We start from the raw sequence: 25,482 nt of genomic DNA, 5'->3' as shown, positions 1-25,482 counted from the left end.
CCTAGTCATGATAGACAGGAAGAAGACAATTGCTGTCATTTCTTATTGAAGGCATCAAGGAGATATTAGACTTTAATTATATACACTCAGCAATAGTGGGTAAATTGCCCATAGATCTGAAACTGGTGGCCACCTGGACTTCCTGTGTCAGGGAGTACTAGCCAGCCAAGGTTCAAGAGGGGCGCAGAATGGAAGAAGCATTCCTGAGTTGTTCAAAAGGAATCAAAATTCCCCAGAATTGAAACTAAAGAGGGGGCCATGTTTTGTTGTCTGAGGTAGATTAGACTGGATGTCTGAATGCCTAGTGGCATGGCCAACAATTAACTGACTAATCTTGGACAAATCAATAAAGCTCTTTGACTGTATATGCTAAAACGTGAAATCCATACGTCATCAAGATATATTTGCTTCTTATGTTCTTTACATCTGAGTGGCCATAAGTTCGGTAGTTCTCACATATTAGTACAGTGAAGAATTGCTACTGAATCTTGTTAAAATGCAGATGTCTCTGAAACCCTCCAAGGGAGTCACATTCAGTAGGTCCAGAGTGGAGCCCAGAGATTTAACTTTTTAACAAACCTCCTTAGGGGATCCTGGGGCAATCTGAGGCGGGCACAGTGGAAATGCTGCTCTTGCAACGTGTGGGCTGAAAGTTCTGTAAGCCTGCAGTGCTTAGGCCAAAATTGTGTGGAAACATTTATTCTTAATTTGGAATAGAGAAATACTACCCAAAAAAAGTTCTGAAGATAAAAATATTTGTTGTTAAAATCTATCAGGAGTGAATGAAATAGATCATGATAAAAGAAAGCAAGAAATTTTCGGATAAGTATAGCATATAAAATAAATAAATCAGATGATGTTGGAACATTGTTAGCTAGTTAAACTTGTTGGAACATCTTTGATTTCTGAATTTTTATTAAAATACTCCTACCACAGTAGAAATTCACTGTTCTAAAGGGGCTGAGGTGCTTCTAGAAATATCATACAGCCAAGATAATTGTTTTTGACGTGCAATGCTTATAAGTGGTGAATTGAATTTGGAACTTATTTTAGTGCTAGGCCCTTTATAATCCTTCAAATTTAGATAAAGAATCTTAGTATTTCTCTTAATTAGCTTATCCTGAAATATAACATAAACACATTTGACTTTTAAGAATACAGAGTTAAAGTCCATCTTTATTTCCTTCTGAGCATTCCAAGCCCAGCTTTAACAAATGTACGAATTTGTGTGTGTGAATTAATGATAATAGCATAATGAGGTGTGATGCTATTTTATCCATTACCTAAAAGCATTTGGAAGTATATTCCAATATAGAGAATACTCTTGAAAAGATACATAAGATACGAGTAGCAGCTAGCTCCACCTTTGGGGAAACTGCCATGAATTGGAAATTGACACAAAGAGAGAATATCATTTCATCAGATTCCCTTTTATAGAGTTTGAATTTTCACCATATGTACATATTACCTACACTGAATCAATCAATAAACAAACATATATTCCTAAAAGAAAGGAAGTATATGTTAAAGTGTATTAGGAAAATTTGGATACTCTTTCAGAAAATTCTAAAGTTAAAGAACCTTTCAGGAGCAGAAATTTATCAATGCTGAACGTGTGGGCTATGTTTCTTTCCCCTGAAGAGATGGCATTAGGTTTATTAGCCTCTTGGATATAAAATGCGTGTAATTCTTTACTTTTTTTGAAAAAAAAAAAAAGGTACTGAACTGTGTTATTTTTATCTATCGATCGATCTATCTATCATCTATTTTGCATTTTGGTCTCTGTCTCCTTTTTGCCACTGGCCATCTGCCAGTCTCTACGGACGGCTATGAATACAGAATGGAAACCAGCTTTCTTTTTTCCAAACTCTAAAGCAACAGGTAGGTCTTGAGCCAAGTCTCCTGGTAACCAAGGCCCCCCTGAAATATCAAGGCATATTTAAAGTCATCTTTGATTTTCCAGTCAGTGAATGCTGTGTTTGCATTCCATCTGAGCACCATTTGGCAAACTAGAGATAAGAGCTGTAGAATTATTTAGCATTACATCTCTTTATAGCTGCTTTTTCAAGATCATCCAGGTGATTTTAAAATTTTGCTTAGGTGTTAACCAACTCTGGTGGCTGCATTTTACTTGGTTGTAATTTAGAAAACTAAACTTCAACAAATGCAATCTAGCAAACGTATATGGAGTAGCAAAAATGGAGCATTTTAGTGCTAAATTACATATTCCATTCCCTTAGCTGGCTTGTACTAATGCACTAATGAGTTCCCCTGGAAATAATTAAAATTTAATTGTCCAAGAATGAAATTGAATTTCTCAATTTAAAAACAGTAGGTGCTAAATTACTATGGAAAAAAATATGATCCTTAAAAGACAAGGAAATCAAAATTTAAAAGCAAAAGCCAAAGTTCACAGTTGGCTTCCCTTTAAACGAAATTGACATGACTATTGAGTAGGAGGTGAACCTCAGATTAACAGTCTTATAATGAAAATTCTGATATTGTGGTAAGAAGAAAACATTTAATGAAAGTAGTTTGGTTTAATTATTTGTTTTGCTGAAAATCTAATGTCAAGATATAGAAAAACATTCAAAATTCAGTATATTCCTACTTAAGCCAGCTCTTTCAACACTTATATAGCAAAATGATAAAAAATGTCATTGGGATAAGTTCTTATTTTTTGCTTTCTGCTAAAATCTGTCTCTGAGAAAAGCTGAAATATGATTGTTTCATATGTCTTGATATGAACATACTACTAAAGATTTTTATGAAATGTTCTAAATGCTAAAGAATTTATTCTCTCTCAAGTTTTGAGTCAGAGATATAATCTTGTCCTACCCAGAGTTTTGAGGGAAATTTTATGGTAGGAATTTTGCCATTCATGGAAAAGTTCAGGAAATGCAGTAATTCAGCAATGCATGCAACAATCCTGTTGTTTCTTTAGCTCTAAGAACATCTAAATAGTGTTATTCTAGAGATGTATCTTTTTATATGATTGTAGGGCAATCTGACCAAGCTAGTATACTTTATTAGGGAAAACAAAGAAGAAGATATTTCAAGATAAAAATGATTTATTGGTTGAACAAAGACTAGCATTCAAATTTTCCTTTTCTGGATCATTATAATATGGGTTGGCTGATTCCGGATTAGTGATGCTCATTTTTTTCTCCTTCCTAGAGGGCCACTTTTTCTTTCTCCCAGCTCTAGAATTTTCCCTTCAATGACAATTCATAGTCAAGGGGGAGCAATTCTCTCCATGTATCATGATCTTGTCTGCATTAATTTCTAATGATAGACTCTCCTAAAAATACACAGATTTTATATTCCTAAAATAATGTCTTCGACCACTAGAGCAGACCTCTGCATTGACCTTTGCTCTGATCAAAATTAATCTCTCTCTCCTCTGCACTCTGTTAGCACACAAGTTTATTTTATCTTTGCCCAGATCTCCTGCTGCTGCTACTGCTGCTAAATTGCATGCTCTTTGAAAGAAAGGACAAGGGGGTTGTTTGAAGGGTAAGCATGCCTCACCTTTGGAGATGCTTAACATAATTATAGTACCTACCTTTTATTCTATACTTACCATGTGCCAGGCATCACAGGAAAGCCTTTACTTCCACTAAAGTCTTTTAATTCTATTATCTCATTCAATCTTTGCAGTCACATTAAGAGGTAAGTGTTAAGATCCCTGTTTCACAGATTAAGTAAATGAGAATTAGGAAGGTTGAGAACCTTAGCCAAGGGCCGAAACTAGGAAACAGTGGAGCCAGGATTTAAAATAAAAATTGGGGGGCGTGAACACAGCCTGAAGGGGGCGAGTGCACCACAGCTAGCCGAAGGGAGTCAGGGAAAAAGCCTGGAACTGCCTGAGAGGCAAGAGACCATTGTTTTGGGGTGCATGAGGAGAGGGGATTCACAGCACTGCCTAAACGAGCTCCAGAGATGGGTGTGAGCCAGGGCTATCAGCAAGGACCCCAGAGACGGGCATGAGACACTAAGGCTGCTGCTGCAGCCACCAAGAGGCCTGTATGCAAACACAGGTCACTATCCACACCTTCCCCCCCGAGAGCCTGTGCAGCCTGCCACCGCCAGGGTCCCATGATCCAGGGACAACTTCCCCGAGAGAACACACGGTGCGCCTCAGGCTGGTGCAACGTCCCGCTGGCCTCTGTCGCACAGGATCGTCCCGCATCCTACCCCTCCCTCCCCTGGCCTGAGTGAGCCAGAGCCCCCGGATCAGCGTCTCCTTTAACCCCGTCCTCTCTGAGCGAAGAACAGATGCCCTCCGGCGACCTACACGCAGAGGCGGGGCCAAATCCAAAGCTGAACCCCAGGAGCTGTGCGAACAAAGAAGAGAAAGGGAAATCTCTCCCAGCAACATCAGGAGCAGCAGATTAAATCTCCACAATCAACTTGATGTACCCTGCATCTGTGGAATACATGAACAGACAACGAATCATGCCAAAATTGAGACTGTGGAATTTGGGAGCAACTGTAGACTTGGGGGTTGCTTTCTGCATCTAATTTGTTTCTGGTTTTATGTTTATCTTAGTTTAGTATTTAGAGCTCATTATCATTGGTAGATTTGTTTATTGATTTGTTTGCTCTCTTCCTTTTTATATATATATATATTTTTTCCTTTTTCTCTTTTTGTGAGTGTGTATGTGTATGCTTCTTTGTGTGATTTTGTCTGTATAGCTTTGCTTTTACCATTTGTCCTAAGGTTCTGTCTGTCCATTTTTTTTTCTTTTCTTTTTTTTTTTGGTATAGCTTTTAGCGCTTGTTATCATTGGTGGATTTGTCTTCAGGTTTTGTTACTCTCTTCTTTCTTTTTTTATTACTTTCTAATTAAAAATTTTTTTTATTTTAATAACTTTATTTTATTTTACTTTATTTTTTCTTTCTTTCTTTTTTTTTTCTCTCTTTTCTTCTGAGCCATGTGGCTGACAGGATCTTGGTGCTCCGGCCAGGTGTCAGGCCTGAGGCTCTGAGGTGGGAGAGCCAGGTACAGGACATTGGTCCACCAGAGACCTCCCAGCTCCATGTAATATCAAATAGCGAAAGCTCTCCAAGGGATCTCCATCTCAATGCTAAGACCCAGCTCCACTCAACAACCAGCAAGCTACAGTGCTGGACACCCTATGACAAACAACTAGCAAGACAGGAATAAAAACCCACCCATTAGCAGAGAGGTGGCCTAAAATCATAATAAGGTCACAGACACCCCCAAACACACTACAAGACGTGGTCCTGCCCACCAGAAAGACAAGATCCAGCCTCATCCACTAGAACACAGGCACCAGCCCCCTCCACCAGGAAGCCTACACAACCCTTTCAACCAGCCTCACCCACTGGGGGAAGACACCAAAAACAATGGGAACTACGAACCTGCAGCCTGTGAAAAGGAGACCCCAAACACAGTAAGTTAGGCAAAATGAGAAGACAGAGAAATACACAGCAGATGTAGGAGCAAGGTAGAAACCCACCAGACCAAACACATGAAAAGGAAATAGGCAGTCTACCTGAAAAAGAATTCAGAATAATGATAGTAAAGATGATCCAAAATCTTGGAAATAGAATGGAGAAAATACAAGAAACGTTTAACAAGGATGTAGAAGAACTAAAGAACAAACAAACAATGAAGAACAACACAATAAATGAAATTAAAAATTCTGTAGAAGGAATCAATAGTGGAATAACTGAGGCAGAAGAACGGATAAGTGACCTGGAAGATAAAATAGTGGAAATAACTACCACAGAGCAGAATAAAGAAAAAAGAATGAAAAGAATTGAGAACACTCTCAGAGACCTCTGGGACAACATTAAATGCGCCAGCATTTTAATTATAGGGGTCCCAGAAGAAGAAGAGAAAAAGAAAGGGACTGAGAAAATGTTTAAAGAGATTATAGTTGAAAACTTCCCAAACATGGAAAAAGAAATAGTCAATCAAGTCCAGGAAATGCAGAGTGTCCCATATAGGATAAATCCAAGGAGAAACATGCCAAGACACATACTAATCAAACTATCAAAAATTAAATTCAAAGACAAAATATTAAAAGCAGCAAGGGAAAAGGAAAAAATTACATACAAGGGAATCCCCATAGGTTAGCAGCTGATGTTTCAGCAGAAACTCTGCCAGTCAAAAGGGAGTGACAGGACATATTTAAAGTAATGAAAGGGAAAAACCTACAACCAAGATTACTTTACCAAGCAAAGATCTCATTCAGATTCGACAGAGAAATTAAACCCTTTACAGACAAGCAAAAGCTAAGAGAATTCAGCACCACCAAACCAGCTTTACAACAAATGCTAAAGGAACTTCTCTAGGCAGGAAACACAAGAGAAGGAAAAGACCTACAATAACAAACCCAAAACGGTTAAGAAAATTGTAATAGGAGCATACATATTGATAATTACCTTAAATATAAACGGATTAAATGCCCCAACCAAAAGACATAGACTGGCTGAATGGATACACAAATAAGACCCATATATACGCTGTCTACAAGAGACCCATTTCAGACCTAGGGACACATACAGACTGAAAGTGAGGGGATGGAAAAAGATATTCCATGCAAATGGAAATCAAAAGAAAGCTGGAGTAGCAAATCTCGTATCAGACAAAATAGACTTTAAAATAAAGACTATTACAAGAGATAAAAAAGGACACTACATAATGATCAAGGGATCAACCCAAGAAGAAGATATAACAAGTGTAAATGTTTATGCACCCAACATAGGAGCACCTCAATACATAAGGCAAATGCTAACAGCCATAAAAGGAAAAATCAACAGTAACACAATAATAGTAGGGGACTTTAACACCCCATTTTCACCAATGGACAGATCAACCAAAATAAAAATAAATAAGGAAACAGAAGCTTTAAATGACACAATAGACCAAATAGATTTAATTGATATTTATAGGACATTCCATCCAAAAACAGCAGATTACTCTTTCTTCTCAAGTGCTCATGGAACATTCTCCAGGATACATCATATCCTGGGTCACAAATCAAGCCTTGGTAAATTTAAGAAAATTGAAATCATATCAAGTATCTTTTCCAACCACAACTCTCTGAGACTAGATATCATGTACAGGAAAAAAACTGTAAAAACTACAAACACATGGAGGCTAAACAATACACTACTAAATAACCAAGAGATCACTGAAGAAATCAAAGAGGAAATCAAAAAATACCTACAAACAAATGACAATGAAAACACGATGACCCTAAACCTGTGGGATGCAGGAAAAGCAGTTCTAAGAGGGAAGTTTATAGCAATACAATCCTACCTCAAGAAACAAGAAACATCTCAAATAAACACCTAAAGCAATTAGAGAAAGAAGAACAAAAAAACCCCAAAGTTAGCAGAAGGAAAGAAATCATAAAGATCAGATCAGAAATAAATAAAAAGAAATCAAGGAAATGATAGCAAAGATCAATAAAACTAAAAGCTGGTTCTTTGAGAAGATAAACAAAATTGATAAACCACTAAGCAGACTCACCAAGAAAAAAAAGGAGAAGACTCAAATCAATACAATTGAAATTCTATTGGAAACAAAACTATAGACCAATATCACTGATGAACATAGATGCAAAAATCCTCAACAAAATACTAGCAAACAGAATCCAACAGCACATTAAAAGGATCATACACCATGATCAAGTGGGGCATATCCCAGGAATGCAAGGATTCTTCCATATACACAAATCAATCAATGTGATAAACCATACTAACAAACTGAAGGAGAAAAACCATATGATCATCTCAATAGATGCAGAAAAAGCTTTCGACAAAATTCAACACCCATTTATGATAAAAAACCCTGCAGAAAGTAGGCATAGAGGGAATTTACCTCAACATAATAAAGGCAATGTATGACAAACCCACAGCCAACATCGTTCTCAATGGTGAAGAACTGAAATCATTTCCACTAAGATCAGGAACAAAACAAGGTTTCCTACTCTTACCACTATTTTTCAACATAGTTTTGGAAGTTTTGGCCACAGCAATCAGAGAAGAAAAAGAAGTAAAAGGAATCCAAATCAGAAAAGCAGAAGTAAAGCTGGCACTGTTTGCACATGACATGATACTATACATAGAGAATCCTAAAGATGCTACCAGAAAACTACTAGAGCTATTCAATGAATTTGGTAAAGTTGCAGGATACAAAATTAATGTACAGAAATCTCTTGCATTCCTATACACCAATGATGAAAAATCGGAAAGAGAAATTAAGGAAACACTCCCATTTACCATTACAACAAAAGGAATAAAATACCTAGGAATAAACCTACCTAAGGAGACAAAAGACCTGTATGCAGAAAACTGTAAGACAGTGATGAAAGAAATTAAAGATGATACAAACAGGTGGAGAGATATACCATGTTCTTGGATTGGAAGAATCAACATTATGAAAATGTCTGTACTACCCAAAGCAATCTACAGATTCAGTGCAATCCCTATCAAAGTATGACTGTCATTTTTCACAGAACTAGAACAAAAAATTTCACAATTTGTATGGAAACAAAAAAGATCCCGAATAGCCAAAGCAATCTTGAGAAAGAAAAATTGAACTGGAGGAATCAGGCTCCTGGACTTCAGACTCTACTACAAACCTACAGTAATCAAGGCAGCATGATACTGGCACAAAAACAGAAATATATATCAGTGGAACAGGATAGAAAGCCCAGAGATAAACCCACACACATATGGTCATCTTACCTTTGATAAAGGAGGCAAGAATATACAATGGAGAAAAGACAGTCTCTTCAATAAGTGTTGCTGGGAGAACTGGACAGCTACGTGTAAAAGAATGAAATTAGAACACTCCCTAACACCATACACAAAAATAAACTCAAATGGATTAGAGACCAAGATGTAAGGCCATGCACTATAAAACTCTTAGAGAAAAGATAGGCAGAACACTCCATGATATAAATCACAGCAAGATCCTTTTTGACCCACCTCCTAGAGAAATGGAAAAAAAAAATAAACAAATGGGACCTAATGAAGCTTAAAAGCTTTTGCACAGCAAAGGAAACTATAAACAAGGTGAAAAGACAATGCTCAGAATGGGAGAAAGTATTTGCAAACAAAGCAACTGACAAAGAATTAATCTCCAAAATTTACAAGCAGCTCATGCAGCTCAATATCAAGAAACAAACAACCCAATCCAAAAATGGGCAGAAGACCTAAATAGACATTTCTCCAAAGAAGATATACAGACTTCCAACAAACACATGAAAGAATGCTCAACATCATTAATCATTAGAGAAATGCAAATCAAAACTACAATGAGGTATCACCTCACACTGGTCAGAATGGCCATCATCAAAAAATCTACAAACAATAGATGCTGGAGAGGGTGTGGAGAAAAGGGTACCTTCTTGCTCTGTTGGTGGGAATGTAAATTGATACAGTCACTATGGAGAATAGTATGGAGGTTCCTTAAAAATCTAAAAATAGAACTACCATACGACCCAGCAATCCACTCCTGGGCATATACCCTGAGAAAACCATAATTCAAAAAGAGTCATGTACCGCAATGTTCATTGCAGCTCTATTTACAACAGCCAGGACATGGAAGCAACCTAAATGTCCATCAGCGGATGGATGGATAAAGAAGATGTGGCACATATATTACTCAGCCATAAAAAGAAACGGAACTGAGTTATTTGTAGTGAGGTGGATGGACCTAGTGACTGTCATACAGAGTGAAGTAAGTCAGAAAGAGAAAAATAAATACCATATGCTAACACATATATCTGTAATCTAAAAAAAAAAAAAAAAAAATGTTCTGAAGAACCTAGGGGCAGGACAGGAATAAAGACTCAGACGTAGAGAATGGACTTGAGGACACGGGGAGGGGGAAGGGTAAGCTGGGACGAAGTGAGAGAGTGGCATGGACGTATATACACTACCAAATGTAAAATAGATAGCTAGTGGGAAGGAGCCGCATAGCACAGGGAGATCAGCTCGGTGCTTTGTGTCCACCTAGAGGGGTGGGATAGGGAGGGTGGGAGGGAGACACAAGAGGGAGGGGATATGGGGATATATGTATATGTATAGCTGACTCACTTTGTTATAAAGCAGAAACTAACACACCATTGTAAAGCAATTATTCTCCAAAAAAGATGTTAAAAAAATAAAATAAAAATTTTTGAAGGATAGGTGGTTGTAGAGATGAAGGGAAAAATAAATGCTAGGGTTGGAATTTCTCTATTAGGCTTCTATGCCTACTCTTAGCTCATGTGGTCTTGCTAAGAATGTTCATGCACTGGATGAGCAATCCAAAGCAGATGTCCCTCCCCTTGCCTACTTTAGGGGTTTTTTTAGCATATTTACACTAACCTCTACTGAAAACTTATCTGAATGATTTGTTTTAAAAGATACATATAAAGTTTTGTTTAATAATAATCGAGGTTATATTCGTGCAAAGTGCATAACTGGCAAGCTAGAGTCCTCATGAAAAAAGTGAAAACTGTGAATTGGAGAAAGTAATAAAAATAGCACATAGGTAGAATTCTCAAGGGAAAAAAAGACTTGTGAATTATCTGTTAAGATTTCATGCGGCAAAAATGGCATATAAAGAGTTTATTTCAGGGGCTTCCCTGGTGGCGCAGTGGTTGAGAGTCCCCCTGCCAATGCAGGGGACACGGGATCGTGCCCCGGTCCGGGAAGATCCCACATGCCGCAGAGCGGCTGGGCCCGTGAGCCATGGCCGCTGAGCCTGCGCGTCCGGAGCCTGTGCTCCGCAACAGGAGAGGCCACAACAGTGAGAGGCCCGCGTACCGCAAAAAAAAAAAGAAGAGTTTATTTCATATCGGAGAGTTAGTCCTGTATTGCTTTTTGCCTGTGTTTTCTACTCATATATCAGAAGATGGAGCTGAAATGGACCTATATTCTCAGTCTATGACAAAAGAGAATAATCCTTTATGTCATATTTCAGAGGAAGGGGCATAAAATACCTCAGAGACTTAAATTTTTGTATGCAAGCATAAACCTAGATTGTCTAAAATAAAGTGAACATGGTAGGAGATAAATATACTAGAAAACTTGACTAGAAAGACTTACGGAAGTTGAGCACAGAATTTGTAACTAGAAATGTCTGTGAAGTATAAGGATCAGATTCATGCCCTAAATGCCATATGCCCAGTTTTCTCACCACAGGTCTGCTTTAGGCCTATGGTCCCTATGCCCTATTTCTTTCTCTCTCAAAAGTGTAGTGGTTCGCCCTATAAGTTAATTATATGGTCACCCTACCTAACACCATTATGGAAATCCTTCCTACTGTCTAAGTTTTAACTGCATTTGTGTGTTCAGGATCTAAGGCATAGCTAGAATTCCTAGGTTAAGTTCAATTATTCTCCATAAAGGAATTCCTCTGACAGAGATCACAAGAGCCACAGGCCTGAAGTATTTACTATCTGGCCATTTACAGGAAAAGTTTGCCAGACAAATGGAAAACATATAACAAATATGTTGATTAATCAGAAGAAAAAGTAAAATATGTATTCACAATTAATTATTTTGGAAGAAAATATTGACTGTCTGGTTTTGAAGGGTTTAATGAAGTAAACAGTGACACTGGGATAAATGAGGTGATTCTAATAGTTACCACCTAAGGAAATGACAAACAGCAAATGAAGGACCAGGTCAAATGAATATAATAGTGTTTGAAAATGAATAATAAAGAAGATTTTGAGAATGTTGAATTAATGGGTCTTCTGAACTATCAACATGAAGATTCAGGTCTAGATATCCATTCTCCTTATGCTTATATAGCTTTTGCTATAAATATTTTTTTCGATCTGGGTTAAAGGGGTGCTCTGGAATACTAAGTCAGTTTCATTAAAAGCAAATCTGAAGAAGAATCTACACATCCAAGAATGCTTCTGTAAACATAAGGTGACACTAACTGTATTTTATGAAGCAGAAAATTGCTTCACAGCCAAATTCTTAAAATCCTTTTTGCTGCCTTTAATAGGACATAGAACATTTGTACACATGAGCTGCATAAAACTCTAATAGAATTAGCATTTAGTAATTTGATATTTTATATGCCTGACAAATCTGATATAGAATAAAGGAAGGAAGCAGAACACTCTTTTATGACCAGAATCATTTCTTTTTTTTTTTTTTTTTTTGTGGTATGTGGGCCTATCACTGTTGTGGCCTCTCTCGTTGTGGAGCACAGGCTCTGGACGCGCAGGCTCAGCCGCCATGGCTCACGGGCCCAGCCGCTCCGCGGCATGTGGGATCCTCCCGGACCGGGGCACGAACCCGTGTCCCCTGCATCGGCAGGCGGACTCTCAACCACTGCGCCACCAGGAAAGCCCCAGAATCATTTCTTAAAGTGGAAAGAATTTACTAATACATTGTTGGTAATCTACATAAGGACCTGGGCTTGGTATAGTCTTAGAAACAGACCCTTGCAGGTGAGTTCACAGATTTATAATGAAGAAAAAATAATAAAAATTTTAAAAGAAATCAAAGCTTTATGTATACTAAAAGCCACTACAAAATTATACTTATTATTTTTTTAAGCATTGATATTACAATCTAGACTTCAAGTGGCAAATTGAACTCAAATGTAGACAGATAGATAGATAGATAGGGATATATTTCAAAATACTTAAACATGCAGTTTTAAAATAATAAGGAAATCATCTTATATAACATTGCAGCAAATTCTAGAAATCTTGGAAGTGTTTCCACTGAAATCAGTTTACTTCTACTTGGAATAATCACTCTTAAGACTTTAGAAGATAAAGCTGAGTTTCCCGTGAGCCTAAGATATGCAAGGAGAAATATGTCCCTTGAGCAAATAAATTGATGAAATGGAGCAATGACTCTTTTCAAGTTTGAATGATTAATGTAAACAAATATGGACTGCCACACATGTATGAGAGATACTCTAATTTAACCTGGATCTTAGAAAAGTTATCTCACAAGTATAATATCTCTTGAAGGAAATAGAAGTGCACTATCAAAAATCATTAAGCAAATATCTTTTAAAAGACAGTATTCTGCTGGTCATTATGGGATTCACTCAGGTATTATTGTCTGGTATTAAAATGCCTTAAATTACATCTTCTAGGGACATACAGAGAGAAAAAGTTGCTTCTCGGAGTGCCCTGTCAAAGTTATATTACCATATTTTAAATGAGCTCATAGTACTTGTCTAAAAGATTTAATTACATTGTAAAATATAATGATAACAAGCCTAGATTAATTAATGGGATGAGGTATACAAATGATTTAATAAAATGGTTTTCAAACTTTTTCTTCTTAAGCAGGAGAAACATTTTTGAAAAGCAGAAACTTCAGATACAAAACAGATAAAATTATATCTTATAGCGGGTTCATAGCCAGGCCCTCCCATCTCCTCGTCACTCACTACAGCAGTCATTGAAGGCCTCTGCCAAACTAAACCCTGAACTCTGGACAGAGCTTAAAAGTCCGTGATTAATACAGGTTTTCCTAGTTTAAAATACTAATCTTCCCATTTCACCCATTCTTTCTACAGATCATTTGCGAGGACCCAAATGCACTGTGATTAGAAACACTTTATCTCTTAAGGAATGGTGGCAGAGGCAGAGAGGAGGGGGAGAGAGAGATTGATTTGTCTGGGACGGTTTATTGGTTCCTGTTCCTGGAGAGATGATGACAGATGTCACTTTTATTCCCTTATAGTACTTTCCCAAATGGTAAACGAGGATAAAGAAAAGTTCATCCTATGTTTCTCTGAGAAACTAGAAATACCATCTTATCTGTTTCTCTATAAATCTCAGCATTCCAAGTAAAATTCTGAAACTTTTTATAGTTAAAAAAAAATTAAATTGGGATATAGACCTTTCTTTGATGAGATAGATAATCATCTCCTCGAAGGGATTTCTGGTTCCTTACCCAAGCCCGACTTTGCTATCTTGGCAGAACAGAGGTGAGTTGATTCATGCAACATTGATGTTCCTGTGGAAGACAGACAGCTCTGAAAGACCAGGAGCCATTAATCTCTGAGCACCATGGAATAAAAATTTACTGGCAGAAGGATAGCATTTTACAGAGGCATGGCACACCTAAACCTGCAAGACTTTATGTTCCTTTTCTGGAGCCAACAGCAAAGTAAAAGTCACTGCTCTTTCTGTCCACTTCTATGCATTTGAAAGTGCCATTTAAGTATAATATTTGGTCTGAAATCAAGAAGTTTTAAGAAAGGGTGTCAAAAATCAGAATCCGGAAATGTCCAGGGGTTTTATTTATATAAGTGGGTGTTTGTTTCAGTGGCTCACAGCCATGAGGAAGAATTTTTTTTTTCTTTCCCTGAGGACTCAACTCTCACTTCTGTTCTACCAAAATAGCAAAGTTGAATGCTGGGCAAGGAATTTTTAGATTCTGGAAGAATTCATTCATCAAAAAGAAAAGATTTCTCCTCTTTGTTTTATATACCTAACTTTTGTGGCTAAAGAAGCTGGGTCAGTACTTGAAGGATATTTTATAGATTTTCAGTTATATCAATAACTGGTAAGGTTACAATATGTTTTTTTCCCAATAGGCATTTTTCGACCTGTGCTAGGTGCTGTGGATGGTAAGAAAGCATAAAATAACATATTTATTGAGCACTCACTATGTCAGACACTGGAAGGGTACTTCATCTATATTACCTCATTTAATCCTCACCCAGTGAAGGTAGATTTTACAATCTCCAATTTACAGAAACTGAATCTCCAACAATAACTCACCATAGATCTCACCCCGTAATCTCCAGTAATAACTTGGAGGTGGATCACATCGATCAATGGCAGAGTCAAGACCTGAACCTAATTTTATGTTTGCAATTCTGAAGCTTATACTCTTTCCACTAAATAATTCAGCCTCAATTTTTTGCAGTAGTCAAATGGGAATAAATGTAAGGAATACTGCCAGATTTGGGTGAGAATTACATGACTGACAGTTATTGAACACATATCAACTACTACATGATCGAATGACGTCAGTAACCTCCACTTCCTTCCTTTTCTTTTCCTCATTATACCCATAGTAAGTGAGATGATGTTTTGTTTTGTTTTTCGCTGGCAGTGCCCCAATAGCATGTTGAAATTATTAATCAAGTTAATTATTCATTTAAGTCTAGAGACTCCATTGCTCTTGGTGCCCGAATTCAGAAAGGGAGTTGAGTGTGGCAAGCGGAGTTCTCTTTTCTAATGTGACACAATGTGCTGTGCTCCCAGATTCTTCAGAATGTGCTAGAATGCTGCCCAAATACAGGACTCCAGAAGTTGCACACTTAGGTGGGAAAAGACCATTGTTTTTTAAATGGAATACTCACTTTACACAAATATTCTAAAAGCTACAAAAATGATTAATTTTGCTGTTAGGAATAATTACCAATAAATATAATCTTCCTTTTTCTAAGATAAAAACTATGTAACATCTTATTCATGTGTATATAATTTGAAGAAACAAAATGAACTATCTATTTAATTGTAATAGTCTGCCTTCAATTACCATACCTCAGCCTCAGATTACCATATATGTTCTTTGAAGAATTATGGTGTTTCTAAAGGAGTTGAAATCTTTCATAAATAAGAAGCCAAACTGTTAAAATGTGTTCGCAGCCAGATTCTGGCAAGTTGCCAAAGCCATATTTAAGATCAGTCAGTGAAGGAATATTTTATTCATACGGTTGGGATAACAAGTTTGATTTTAAATGGTAATAGCCTTTGGTAAACTGAAGACTTTGTATTCATCTCTAATTGTATAACTTTTAACATATAGTAAATGTTCTATTCTCAAGCTGGGCACTGTAATCTTGATTGGAGGTTGCACTTGGGAGAAGGATAATCCTCCATGAGGGGACCCTTCCCTGGGAGCACAGCCTGGGTTAAGTCTCATAGAAGAGGTGAGTCAGATGGAATGGTAAAAGGGGCTTCAATAAAACAGAAGGCAAGCAAACTAAGTATGTTAGAAATTTGAAAAGGAGTTGGTAGAAAGCAAATGAAAATGCTGAGTCTTTGTTGTTGTTTGTGTCTCAGTTTCACCTAAGCCCCAGCGGCTACCCTCTTCTGGAAATCCTAGAGCAGATCATTTCTTAAGCTGACTATATTGACAGATGGCTCAATGACCAGAGATGTCTGGTTTCGTCTGGTGAGATATATACGAATCCCAGTGTCTCAAAAAGCGGAATACCTGCAATTTTTGTCTTTTTAGTAGCTTATGATTTCCACCCTACTCAAAAAGTTTACCCACTTATCTCTGAACATTAAACCCTAAGGTATCCTTTGGGTTCTGGCTGACTTTGTCATTGTAGTATTGAAGTCATTAGCTTTTCAGCTTTCCAACATCATAACAAATATTACTTCATATCTCTAATGAGGGTTGTTATAAGTCTTAGCAGTTCAGTAATTCTTCTAAAGTCTGCTGTGGCTGCCTTGTTTTTGCCACTTAATCAAGCTATGAGTTGACTTATTTTACTTTACATTCATACAAGGAAGATGAGAGGCAGGAAGCTGTTAATGATTTGATTATTTTGCCAAAGCTTCACTTTCTTGGGTTCTAACTGTACAGTACGATGCTGATTAGAAGTAGTGAGAGTAGCCATTTTGTCTCGTTTCAAATTTTAGGAGAAAAACATTCAGTCTTTCATCGTTATGTAGGATGTTAGCTGTAGATTATTCATAGAGATATTGCATTATAGTTAACAAAGTCAAACTAATTAAAACATGGCCAAAAAATGAATTTACTCCATGAATACAAACATGGTTTGGTTTAAAGAAATCTATTAATGCCATTTATAGCACTGGTATTGAAAATCATTTAGTCATCTTGATAGATGGGAATATATTTAATAAAATCCAACATTTTTTTCCAAGTAAAAATGTTAGCAGACTGAAATCGAAATATGCATATTAACATGATAACAAATATTATTTCAAACAGTGGAAAAAATATACTAAACATTAATGCCCCAGAGACATTCCCATTAAAATAAGGAAGAAGGCATGGGTGTGATTCCCACTATTATGTACCAGAATTCTATAACTCTGGTTAACACACAGAGAAAAGAAACAAATAAGAGACATGACTATTGGAAAGGAGAAGCAAAGTTATTATTTGTAAGTAAAGGAATCAGATACAAAATACACAGAAGTCAATAGCTTTCCATGTCAGAAATAACCATTTAGAAAATGCAATGGTTAAAGCTCCTTAACAGTAGCAAAAATAGATAAAATAGTTACTAACAAACGTAATGATGTGTAGGTTCCGTGTAAAGAAAATAATGAAAGTTTGATGAGGCACCTGAATAAACATTTTAATGGATGGAAAGCTAGAATATATTAAGATGTCAATTATTTCCACATCAATTCCATCAATAACATTATTATTTGGACATCAGACTATAATTATAAAAATCACAGAGAAGAATAAAGAGTGAGACAACTCAAGAAAAAATTGTAAAATAGGTTCATTGAAGGCAGACTTAAACTAAGTTTAGATAAATCATTAGATAAAACTGTAATAATGAAATCATTATAGGAATTGTACAAGGCCATCGATGGAAGATTATACAATTTCAGAAATAGACCTTAGCATATGAGTTTATTATGTGATTAAACATGCAATTCCAAACGATGGATAAAGATCTCTTATTCAAGGATGGCTAAGAGATCCTGGGACTCTTAGCCATCAATCTGAATAAAATTTGTCTCTTTAGATTTGGTTATAGCATCATGCCATATACCACAATAAATTTAGAGTAGATTAAAGAATTGAAAGCAAAGGATGAAATAATGAACTAACTAGGAGAGATTATGCCAAATTTTACTTAATGCCAATGTAACGGAGGCCTCTCTGAGCAAAAGGCAAAGAAAGGAATCTTGAAGAAAATGTTGAAAAACTTCAGTGTAAAGATACAAACCACTGTATGGCAAAAAAAAAAAATCATTTTGAATTGAATGGCAAATTACAGACAGCTGATATATTTAACAGAAATTTAATGCCTTATTTTATAGACACACTATAAAAAAAGAATAGCCCAAGTGAATAAAATGAGTGAAAGAAATGAATATACACTCAAAGATATAGACAGACATACAAATTATCAATAAACATGGTTTAACATTTCACCTCACCTGTAATAAAGAAATGCTAATTAAAGCATGACTGTCACTTTTAATCCATCAAGTTGCAAAAAGAATGGTGGTATGTATTTTTATAAGGGTTAAAATAACATACGTGTGCTCATATAAAAGTTGAATAATTTTTTCCAGTTTTATTGAGAAATAATAGACATACATCACCAAATAATTTTAAGGCTTCCAGCATGATAGTTTGATTTACATATATTGTGAAATGTTTACCACAGTAGGTTAAGCTAACATCCATCTTCTCATATAGATACAAAAAAAGGAAAGAAAAAAAGGAAAAAAATTTTCTTTTATGATAGCTCACAGAATTTACTCTTTTAACAACTTTCCTATATAGCATGCAATAAAATTTTTATCAAGCCATATAATGAAGTATATGCTGTCATTAAAAATTAACTCTGTAGGATATTTATGGACATGGAAAAATGCCCAGATTATCATATTAACTGTAGAAAAGTGTTATCACATGTTATGATTCCAATTTGATTAATACATAAGTATATATAATTATATGTTAAATAAAGATTGGTTGGAAAATAAAACTTACAATATCTTAGCGTTGGGATATTACCTACTTTAATTTCTGTTTTTATACTTTTCTGTAATTTTCTATTAAAATGATTGTTTTACAAACCAGGCAATACTATTTAAAGCATACATATGATTAAAATTTTAAACTATTAGGATAGTATTATTCAAACTGAGGGTTGCAATTCAGGAGGGTCATGCTATCAATTACCCAGTGGGTTGCAACCAGCATTTTTGTTAATGAAATAGAATGGAATACAAATAACTCTGTGCTTTATTTGTACGTTTAGAGAAAAAAAAAGAAACATCACAATAAATATTTAGTTTCAGCATACACAAACACACAACCATACACACATAACCAGATATATAAATGTCTAAACACTTGATGTTAACTGTATTTCTTGATATGGTTTATTTCAAAAAGTTTGAGAAACTACATTGGAGTAATCTGGTTTTTGATAGAATTGGAAGATTTCTGAAATTGCATACTTCATATTGCTAATGCAGTCACATCCCCTTCATGCAGGTGAATCAGCACAAAGCTGGAAGTCATTGAGGAATTCAGATTTAACTATTTCATCTACTGCTGGTTTTTAAAAAATAACAACCACAATGTCCAAACATCAGGCTTAAACTTGTAAATACAGAGATTATATGATGCTCTGTAATGAAGGATTATTTAAGTCAATACACAGCCAACCTTACATCATTTAAAATTCCCTGAGCCATATTTCAGTATTCACTAGCAGCACGTAAAAGTTAGGTAGAACAAAGATAACAATTGAATTTTACTGTGAGATTAGTATTGCAACAAGTCAGTCCAAGTCTTTTGAATCAAATAGCTTTTAACTGTTTCCATATGGGTGAATACTTCATTCTCTTGCCCCTTCTAAGTAGTATTTTAAGAAACTTTTTAATGTAAGTATAAAATAAGTACTCAGATATCTAATAATCTGGGTAGAGTCAGCATCTCCCTGATTAAAACATGCTGAAAGTTCACAGCGCCAGCCCATTACTAATTATTTGGCCCTAAAATGAGTTTACTGGATTGTCCAGTGTATAACTGACTGTTTTTATGCATCACTATTTCATGGCATATCTAAGTCTACTTTTATATGTCCTTCATTCCCTTAAAGTATTAACAGTGCATAAATGAGGATATTTTGCCAACATCAGTAATGCCTTTTAATCATAATGATTTTTGAAAAGATCAGCTTATTTCCACATAAGCCTAAATAATGTAGCTTCATTCCCAGCATCAATTCTTTCCTACCTTACACATTCCAAAACTGAAAACAGACTTGTAATCAGGAGGTGACACTCAGAGGAAGAAAGAACTCCAGCATGGAAAGCCAATTACAAAAATTTTTTTTCCGTTTTGAAAATATTTTTCATTGAAAGATAAGGGAAATAAAAACCAAAAAGTTAAAAAAAAATCTTTTTAACCAATAGTTTGGAAGGAAAGAGGAATAAGATGTGAATTTTTTTAATGAGATAAAAGAATTGGAAGGATAAAAGACCCTGGTGTTATACTTTTAAAGACATATTAGGGCTGCTCTAGATTCTAGAAATCTAAAGAAAATTAAGCCTTTATTTTATAAAACCTGCAGCTCTGCAAGATGCCACAGCTGTAAAATGACAAGGTTCTGGATATCAGATATCAGATGATTTGACCCCAGTTTTCCATCCAAAACTCATCTCCAAAGCAAAGTTCCTGCATTCTGCAGATAACTGTTCTTGTTGGCATTGGATTATGATTCTGAGCTACAACTAATATCAAGAGCTTTTATTAAAAGAAAACATGCTGCATACCCTTGCATATTATAATGATGTGAAATTTCATAATTTGTCCTATAGTAGTGTCTCTGTAATAGATTACTGTGTGCTTAAATTCACCTGTCATTCCCAGAGCTCTTTGTACTGAGTGGCTCAGACATGAAAATTCTGAAAAACTTTAAGCTCAAGTTTCTTGATTTTAGGAGAAGTGTTTTTAGCAGTAAAATCATCCATCTCATGCCTGAGGCCAATTAGGAACAAGCATGCCCCATATGGGAAATGAGATATGATTTTTTTTCTAATATTCTATTGATAATAATGATGATTGTAATCAGCATTGTAAATTTTATGACCTACCTTTCCAATGAAATTTTTTCAGTATTTCAAAACAAATTGATTTTGCCATATCTTACGCTCCAGACTCATGGTAAGATAAATGTTATTAGTTAGTTATAATCACAGATGTTTATCATTATACTTGTTTCTCTTCTAAAATACTTCATTTTTTAAGCATTTTCCATTTTTTTGATGCTGGAGGATCATTTTTCACACTTTTGCAGACCATGGCAAGAAAACTTACTAAATATGCAATTGATTTTTCCATTAAGATAGCATGCCAATAAGTACACCCAAGGCTGCAAGGACCATTTAAATCATCAGACACTTTGATGAGGTATTCTAGTCTTCAGAATTTTAAAGATCTTTATTTTTAGGTCAGGAAACTACAGCAAGTGGGCCAAATTGGACCCACTTCCTGGCTTTGTAAATAAAGTTTTATTGAAACAGCCACACCCATTTTTTTATGCATTTGTCTGTGGCTGCTTTTGAGCTACAACCGCAGAGGTGAGCAGTTAGGACAGAAACTATATAGCCTACAAAGTCTAAAGTATTTACTACCTTGTTCTTTACAAAAAACATGCTGACCCCCGATCTCCAAACTAATTCCTAACTGGGTCTCGGGATTCTGTGAAGTTTTTCTCCTAAATTTTCTTTTGTAGATGTTTCATCTCACTGGTGAAATGACACATGTTCAATTGTGTAGAAAGACATGGACTTCATTTTTAATCCTTGTGTATGTATTTTAACATTTACTCTATTTTCTTCATCTGTATATATTACCTTTGCAAAATAAGTTTTATTTCTAAAACCCTTTCCACAAAACAGGTAAGTTAGAGATGTGACAAGATTTATGCTTTAATCTCATGATTGGATAGACGCTGCGAGCTAGGAGAATTCTTTTCTAGGCTGCCTTATTAAATGGGGTTCACTTAATATGGCTCCTGAGGGCTTTGAAATCAACATCCCATTGAAACTGAGTGGAAAATAATACAATTAACTGGAAGTAGAGCTCTCTAATGATTCATTTTGGAATTAGGTAATAGTGAGAAGAAGGGAATAACTTGAAAATAAAAACATTGGAAATCTATTGTAGTTAGGAGCTCAGACTGTCAAAATCAATTCTTAAGGAATATTTACAAAACCACATAACCTCTATCTATAAATATTGAATAAAGATGTGCTCCATATTTGAAAGCAACTTAGATTTTCACTCACAAGATTCTGTAATACTAATTCCCAAATATGATGATAAGGGACTTTAAGTGTAAAACACATTTCACATTAACATGGGACACAGCATTAATTCCTAAACATTTTCTATATCCTATCTATACAGTTGAAGTCCTACTTACTCATTTTCAACAGTTGTCAACCTTGCTACATACATGCTACAAAGACATTCCTGAGGTATTAAAAACAGCTGATATTTACTAAATGTTGACTATACAACAGTCTACTTTTAATCCTTACCTAACCTCCCTTACCTCGTTTTATAGATGAGGAAACCAGCTTAGATAGGAAAAATAACTTGCCTAAGATCGCATACGTATTTGGTGCCCAAGCCAAAATTGTAACTCAAGCAGTTTCAACCCAGAATCTTCATTTGAACCATGTTCCCTCCAAAGTCTTGTGAGTACAAGAAGCTTGAAAGCAACCAAGTAATAATAAACACCAGCACTTGGTATTGAGAGGCATTGAAAAAGGTGTGCTAACTCTTCTGGGTGAGAGGAAAAGGAAATGCTGCTGGGAGGAGGTAAGTCTTGAGTTGAATTGGGTTTACTAATTGGAGACAAGGAAGGTATTCCAGACATATGTAATAGCGTGTTCAAAGGCAGAGACTGGAAGAGTACACTTTCAGGGAGGTGTAATAAATAAGGCGCAGGAGATGGGCTGGCGTAGTGTGAAGGGGCCTGCAGTATTGCCATAGCTTACAGGAAGTCAGTGGTTTTCCCATTTCAGTGTGGTGAGGATCACCTGGGGCACCTGTTTACAGTGAAAATTACTGGGCCCAAGTTGTGGGAGAATCTTATCCAGTTAGATCCAGGAATTTGTATTTCAGCAGGAACACCAGGTGATTCCAGGTCAGGAGAGCCTCTCTGAGAACACTGGAAATCAACATTCTGGAGTATGACATGGTTAATGTCGTGATGTTATAGAAAAACGACACAGCAGCTCAGTGGAGAGAGGAAGGTGTTCTCAAAAGCGATTTTTTTATTTATTTAGAATTCAGAAATAATAGAAAGGTAGCTTTTCTTAATGATTTATACAACACACGCACACACACACTTTCATTTATAATAGGTTTTCGATGTTATTTAAACTACTGGGTTATAAAATAAAATGCTGAAAAGTCAGGGTTCTGTTGTGTTAACTTTTTAAGGCGCCGTAAGGTACAAAAATATATGAATTTTTCAAACCAAACCTTATTTGTGTTTTGCCATTCTCAATCCTTCCCACCCTAACAGTTAGTAAGCTGCAGTGTGAATAAATAAATGAATGGATTAGTTAATTGAATTACATATTTTCAGTAGAACCTAATTTCACACACTATAATTGAGAGATTATTTAATAACTCAAGCAAACTGCAGTGTTTCTGTACTTTTCTCTGGGATTAATGTAATAATTTAAGGGACTAATTACTTAAGATAAAATTGACTCATAAATTTAAGATTTGGTACTGTCTTGTTATAAGCTAAAAGTTGCTATTTCCCACTGGCTTTGAATACATCTAGAATGGAGTAAGTAAAGACAAACTGCATTTTAAAAATTATCTGTTGCATTTAATAACTTGTCAGATGGCTCCCAAAATATATTCTTTGTAGAAAATCGATATATTCCCATCTTGCAGAAGAGAATGTCAGTATACTTTTCAATATTTAAGTAAACTTGAAGGGAAGAAAAAGAAAAAAGAGGCAACAGCCGTCTAATTCATCTGGAATTGGACTCTAAACGGCAGAATCTCTTTGGGTAACCAGAGATAGCCTTGACCAACTGGGGACTCTCAAACTCGGGGATGCCAGATCACACACTGATGTTTATTCCACACTTAAGCTTGTTCAACACAGATGGTAGGTATAAAATAGCTGAGCTCTAACAGATCATGTCCGGGCAGAATGATAAATATGGTCTTTTTTGTTGACAGTCGAGCTGTTTTCACATTCCACTTGAATTAAATTGTGCTCATTCATGCCATGGTACCTGATCTCTGGCAGGGATTCTTATAAAAAATCATCGTGTAGATTCATTGCAAAACAAGTGAAAAAAAAGTTGTAAAGTAGCACTCTAAGAAAAATAAGACTAAAGTTGAACAGCCTATAAGAAACTATGACCAAAAGCCTCCGTTTATTTTGAAAAAAAGATAAATATCTATTTAGATTGATATTTATTCATACGGATTCATATATATTATATATAAGTATATATATATATTAAAATTCAGGGGCAGTGCAAATCCTTAATTTTCATAAACTGGTAAAAATATTTAAAGTTTCTAATGAAAAAGAAATCATATGTCAGATATACTAGGTATGATCAAATATAACACTGGCCCTAACTTTAAAATGTTCACAATCAAGTTTGGTAAATAAGACATAAAGCCATGAAATTTTATGTAAACGAGAAAAGTTAAATAGTAAAGTGAGAGATGATCACAGCTATGATGAAGCTTTATCCGAATGGGCTCTGGGTAGTAATTTCTGGGTCTTGAAAAGTGAATGAACTGTAGCTGGCTAGGTGGGGGGGGCAGAAAATGATTTGAGTCAAGAAAGAGTGGGAGTGAGCAAAATCTCATCAACCCAGTGCTTGCTGAATTTGACCTTTTAGACATGACCTAATCGTAGCGCTGGTAGCGATCCACAGGAACACACTCAACTTCACTGATTCACTACAAGGACTCACAGAACTCAGCAAAGCTGTTATGCTCAAGGTTGCCATTTATTACAGCAAAGGGATACAGAATAAAATCAGCAACGGGAAGGAACGTAGGGCAGAGTCCAGCAGTGACCAGGCACGGCTTCCGGTCATCCTCCCACAGTGGAGTTGGCCCATAATTCTCCCAGCAACTGTTTGTGAAGACACACACCAAGTATTGCCACTCAAGGAAGCTTATCCAGGCTCATCACCGTCCAGGATTTTTACTGAGGGCCATCACGTAGGTACGAAATTCTGCATGACTAACTTTATCTCTCATCTCCAGTGCCCCCAGGGGTCAAACTGATGCAACGTGGCCCAGGGCTCCAGGCGAATAAAAACAGACATTCACCATAAATCATATTGTTAGTATGATCTAACATAGCCCAAGACCCAAGATATACAAAGACACTTTTATCAGGCAGGATATTCCAGGGGATTAGAAGTGATCTCCCAGGAGCTGGGCAAGGGCCAGTTCTTTCTTTGGAATGTGTGGGTTTGAACACCCCAAACCCGCTGAGTTGCTAAGCTTTTACTGCACAATAGGGAAAGAGTCTGTGTGACTGCAGGTCTTAAATTTTAAAATTTAACTAAAACAAAGAAAAAGATATGAAAAATACCTGCAAAAGATTTTATCCACACGTTGTGATGATGAAAAATACATATGTATGAGGAAAAGAAAAACCAACTTCATAGAATAGCTACTGTCTCACCTTTGCGTGGGCATCCAGGTGTTCTGCCCGGTGCAGTGAGCCTCAGTGGCCTGATTTGT

The 25,482-nt window shown here is 36.0% G+C and overlaps 1 protein-coding gene across 8 annotated transcripts in view; it reads left to right on the top strand.

Annotated features, from left to right (window-relative positions):
* PLXDC2 (plexin domain containing 2) overlaps positions 1-25,482 on the top strand; it is a 416,746-nt gene that overhangs the window by 312,928 nt on the left and 78,336 nt on the right. For 2 of the 8 annotated variants that reach the window (XR_016391880.1, XM_089906454.1), the window contains exon 10: positions 24,744-24,955. The exons of the other annotated variants lie outside the window; for them this stretch is intronic. Coding sequence is in view for 1 of the 2 variants with exons in the window: in XM_089906454.1 (XP_089762580.1) it covers positions 24,744-24,955 (212 nt within the window). In the remaining variant the exon portion in view is untranslated. The remainder of the gene's footprint in view (positions 1-24,743; positions 24,956-25,482) is intronic. 8 annotated transcript variants of the gene reach the window in all.

This window comes from Delphinapterus leucas, chromosome 2, assembly GCF_059928025.1.
Source record: "Delphinapterus leucas isolate spDelLeu-1000000601 "Yukka" chromosome 2, BTC_Dleu_Yukka2, whole genome shotgun sequence".
Classification (NCBI taxonomy): domain Eukaryota; kingdom Metazoa; phylum Chordata; class Mammalia; order Artiodactyla; family Monodontidae; genus Delphinapterus; species Delphinapterus leucas.
This window is presented reverse-complemented; position numbering and strand designations above follow the sequence as displayed.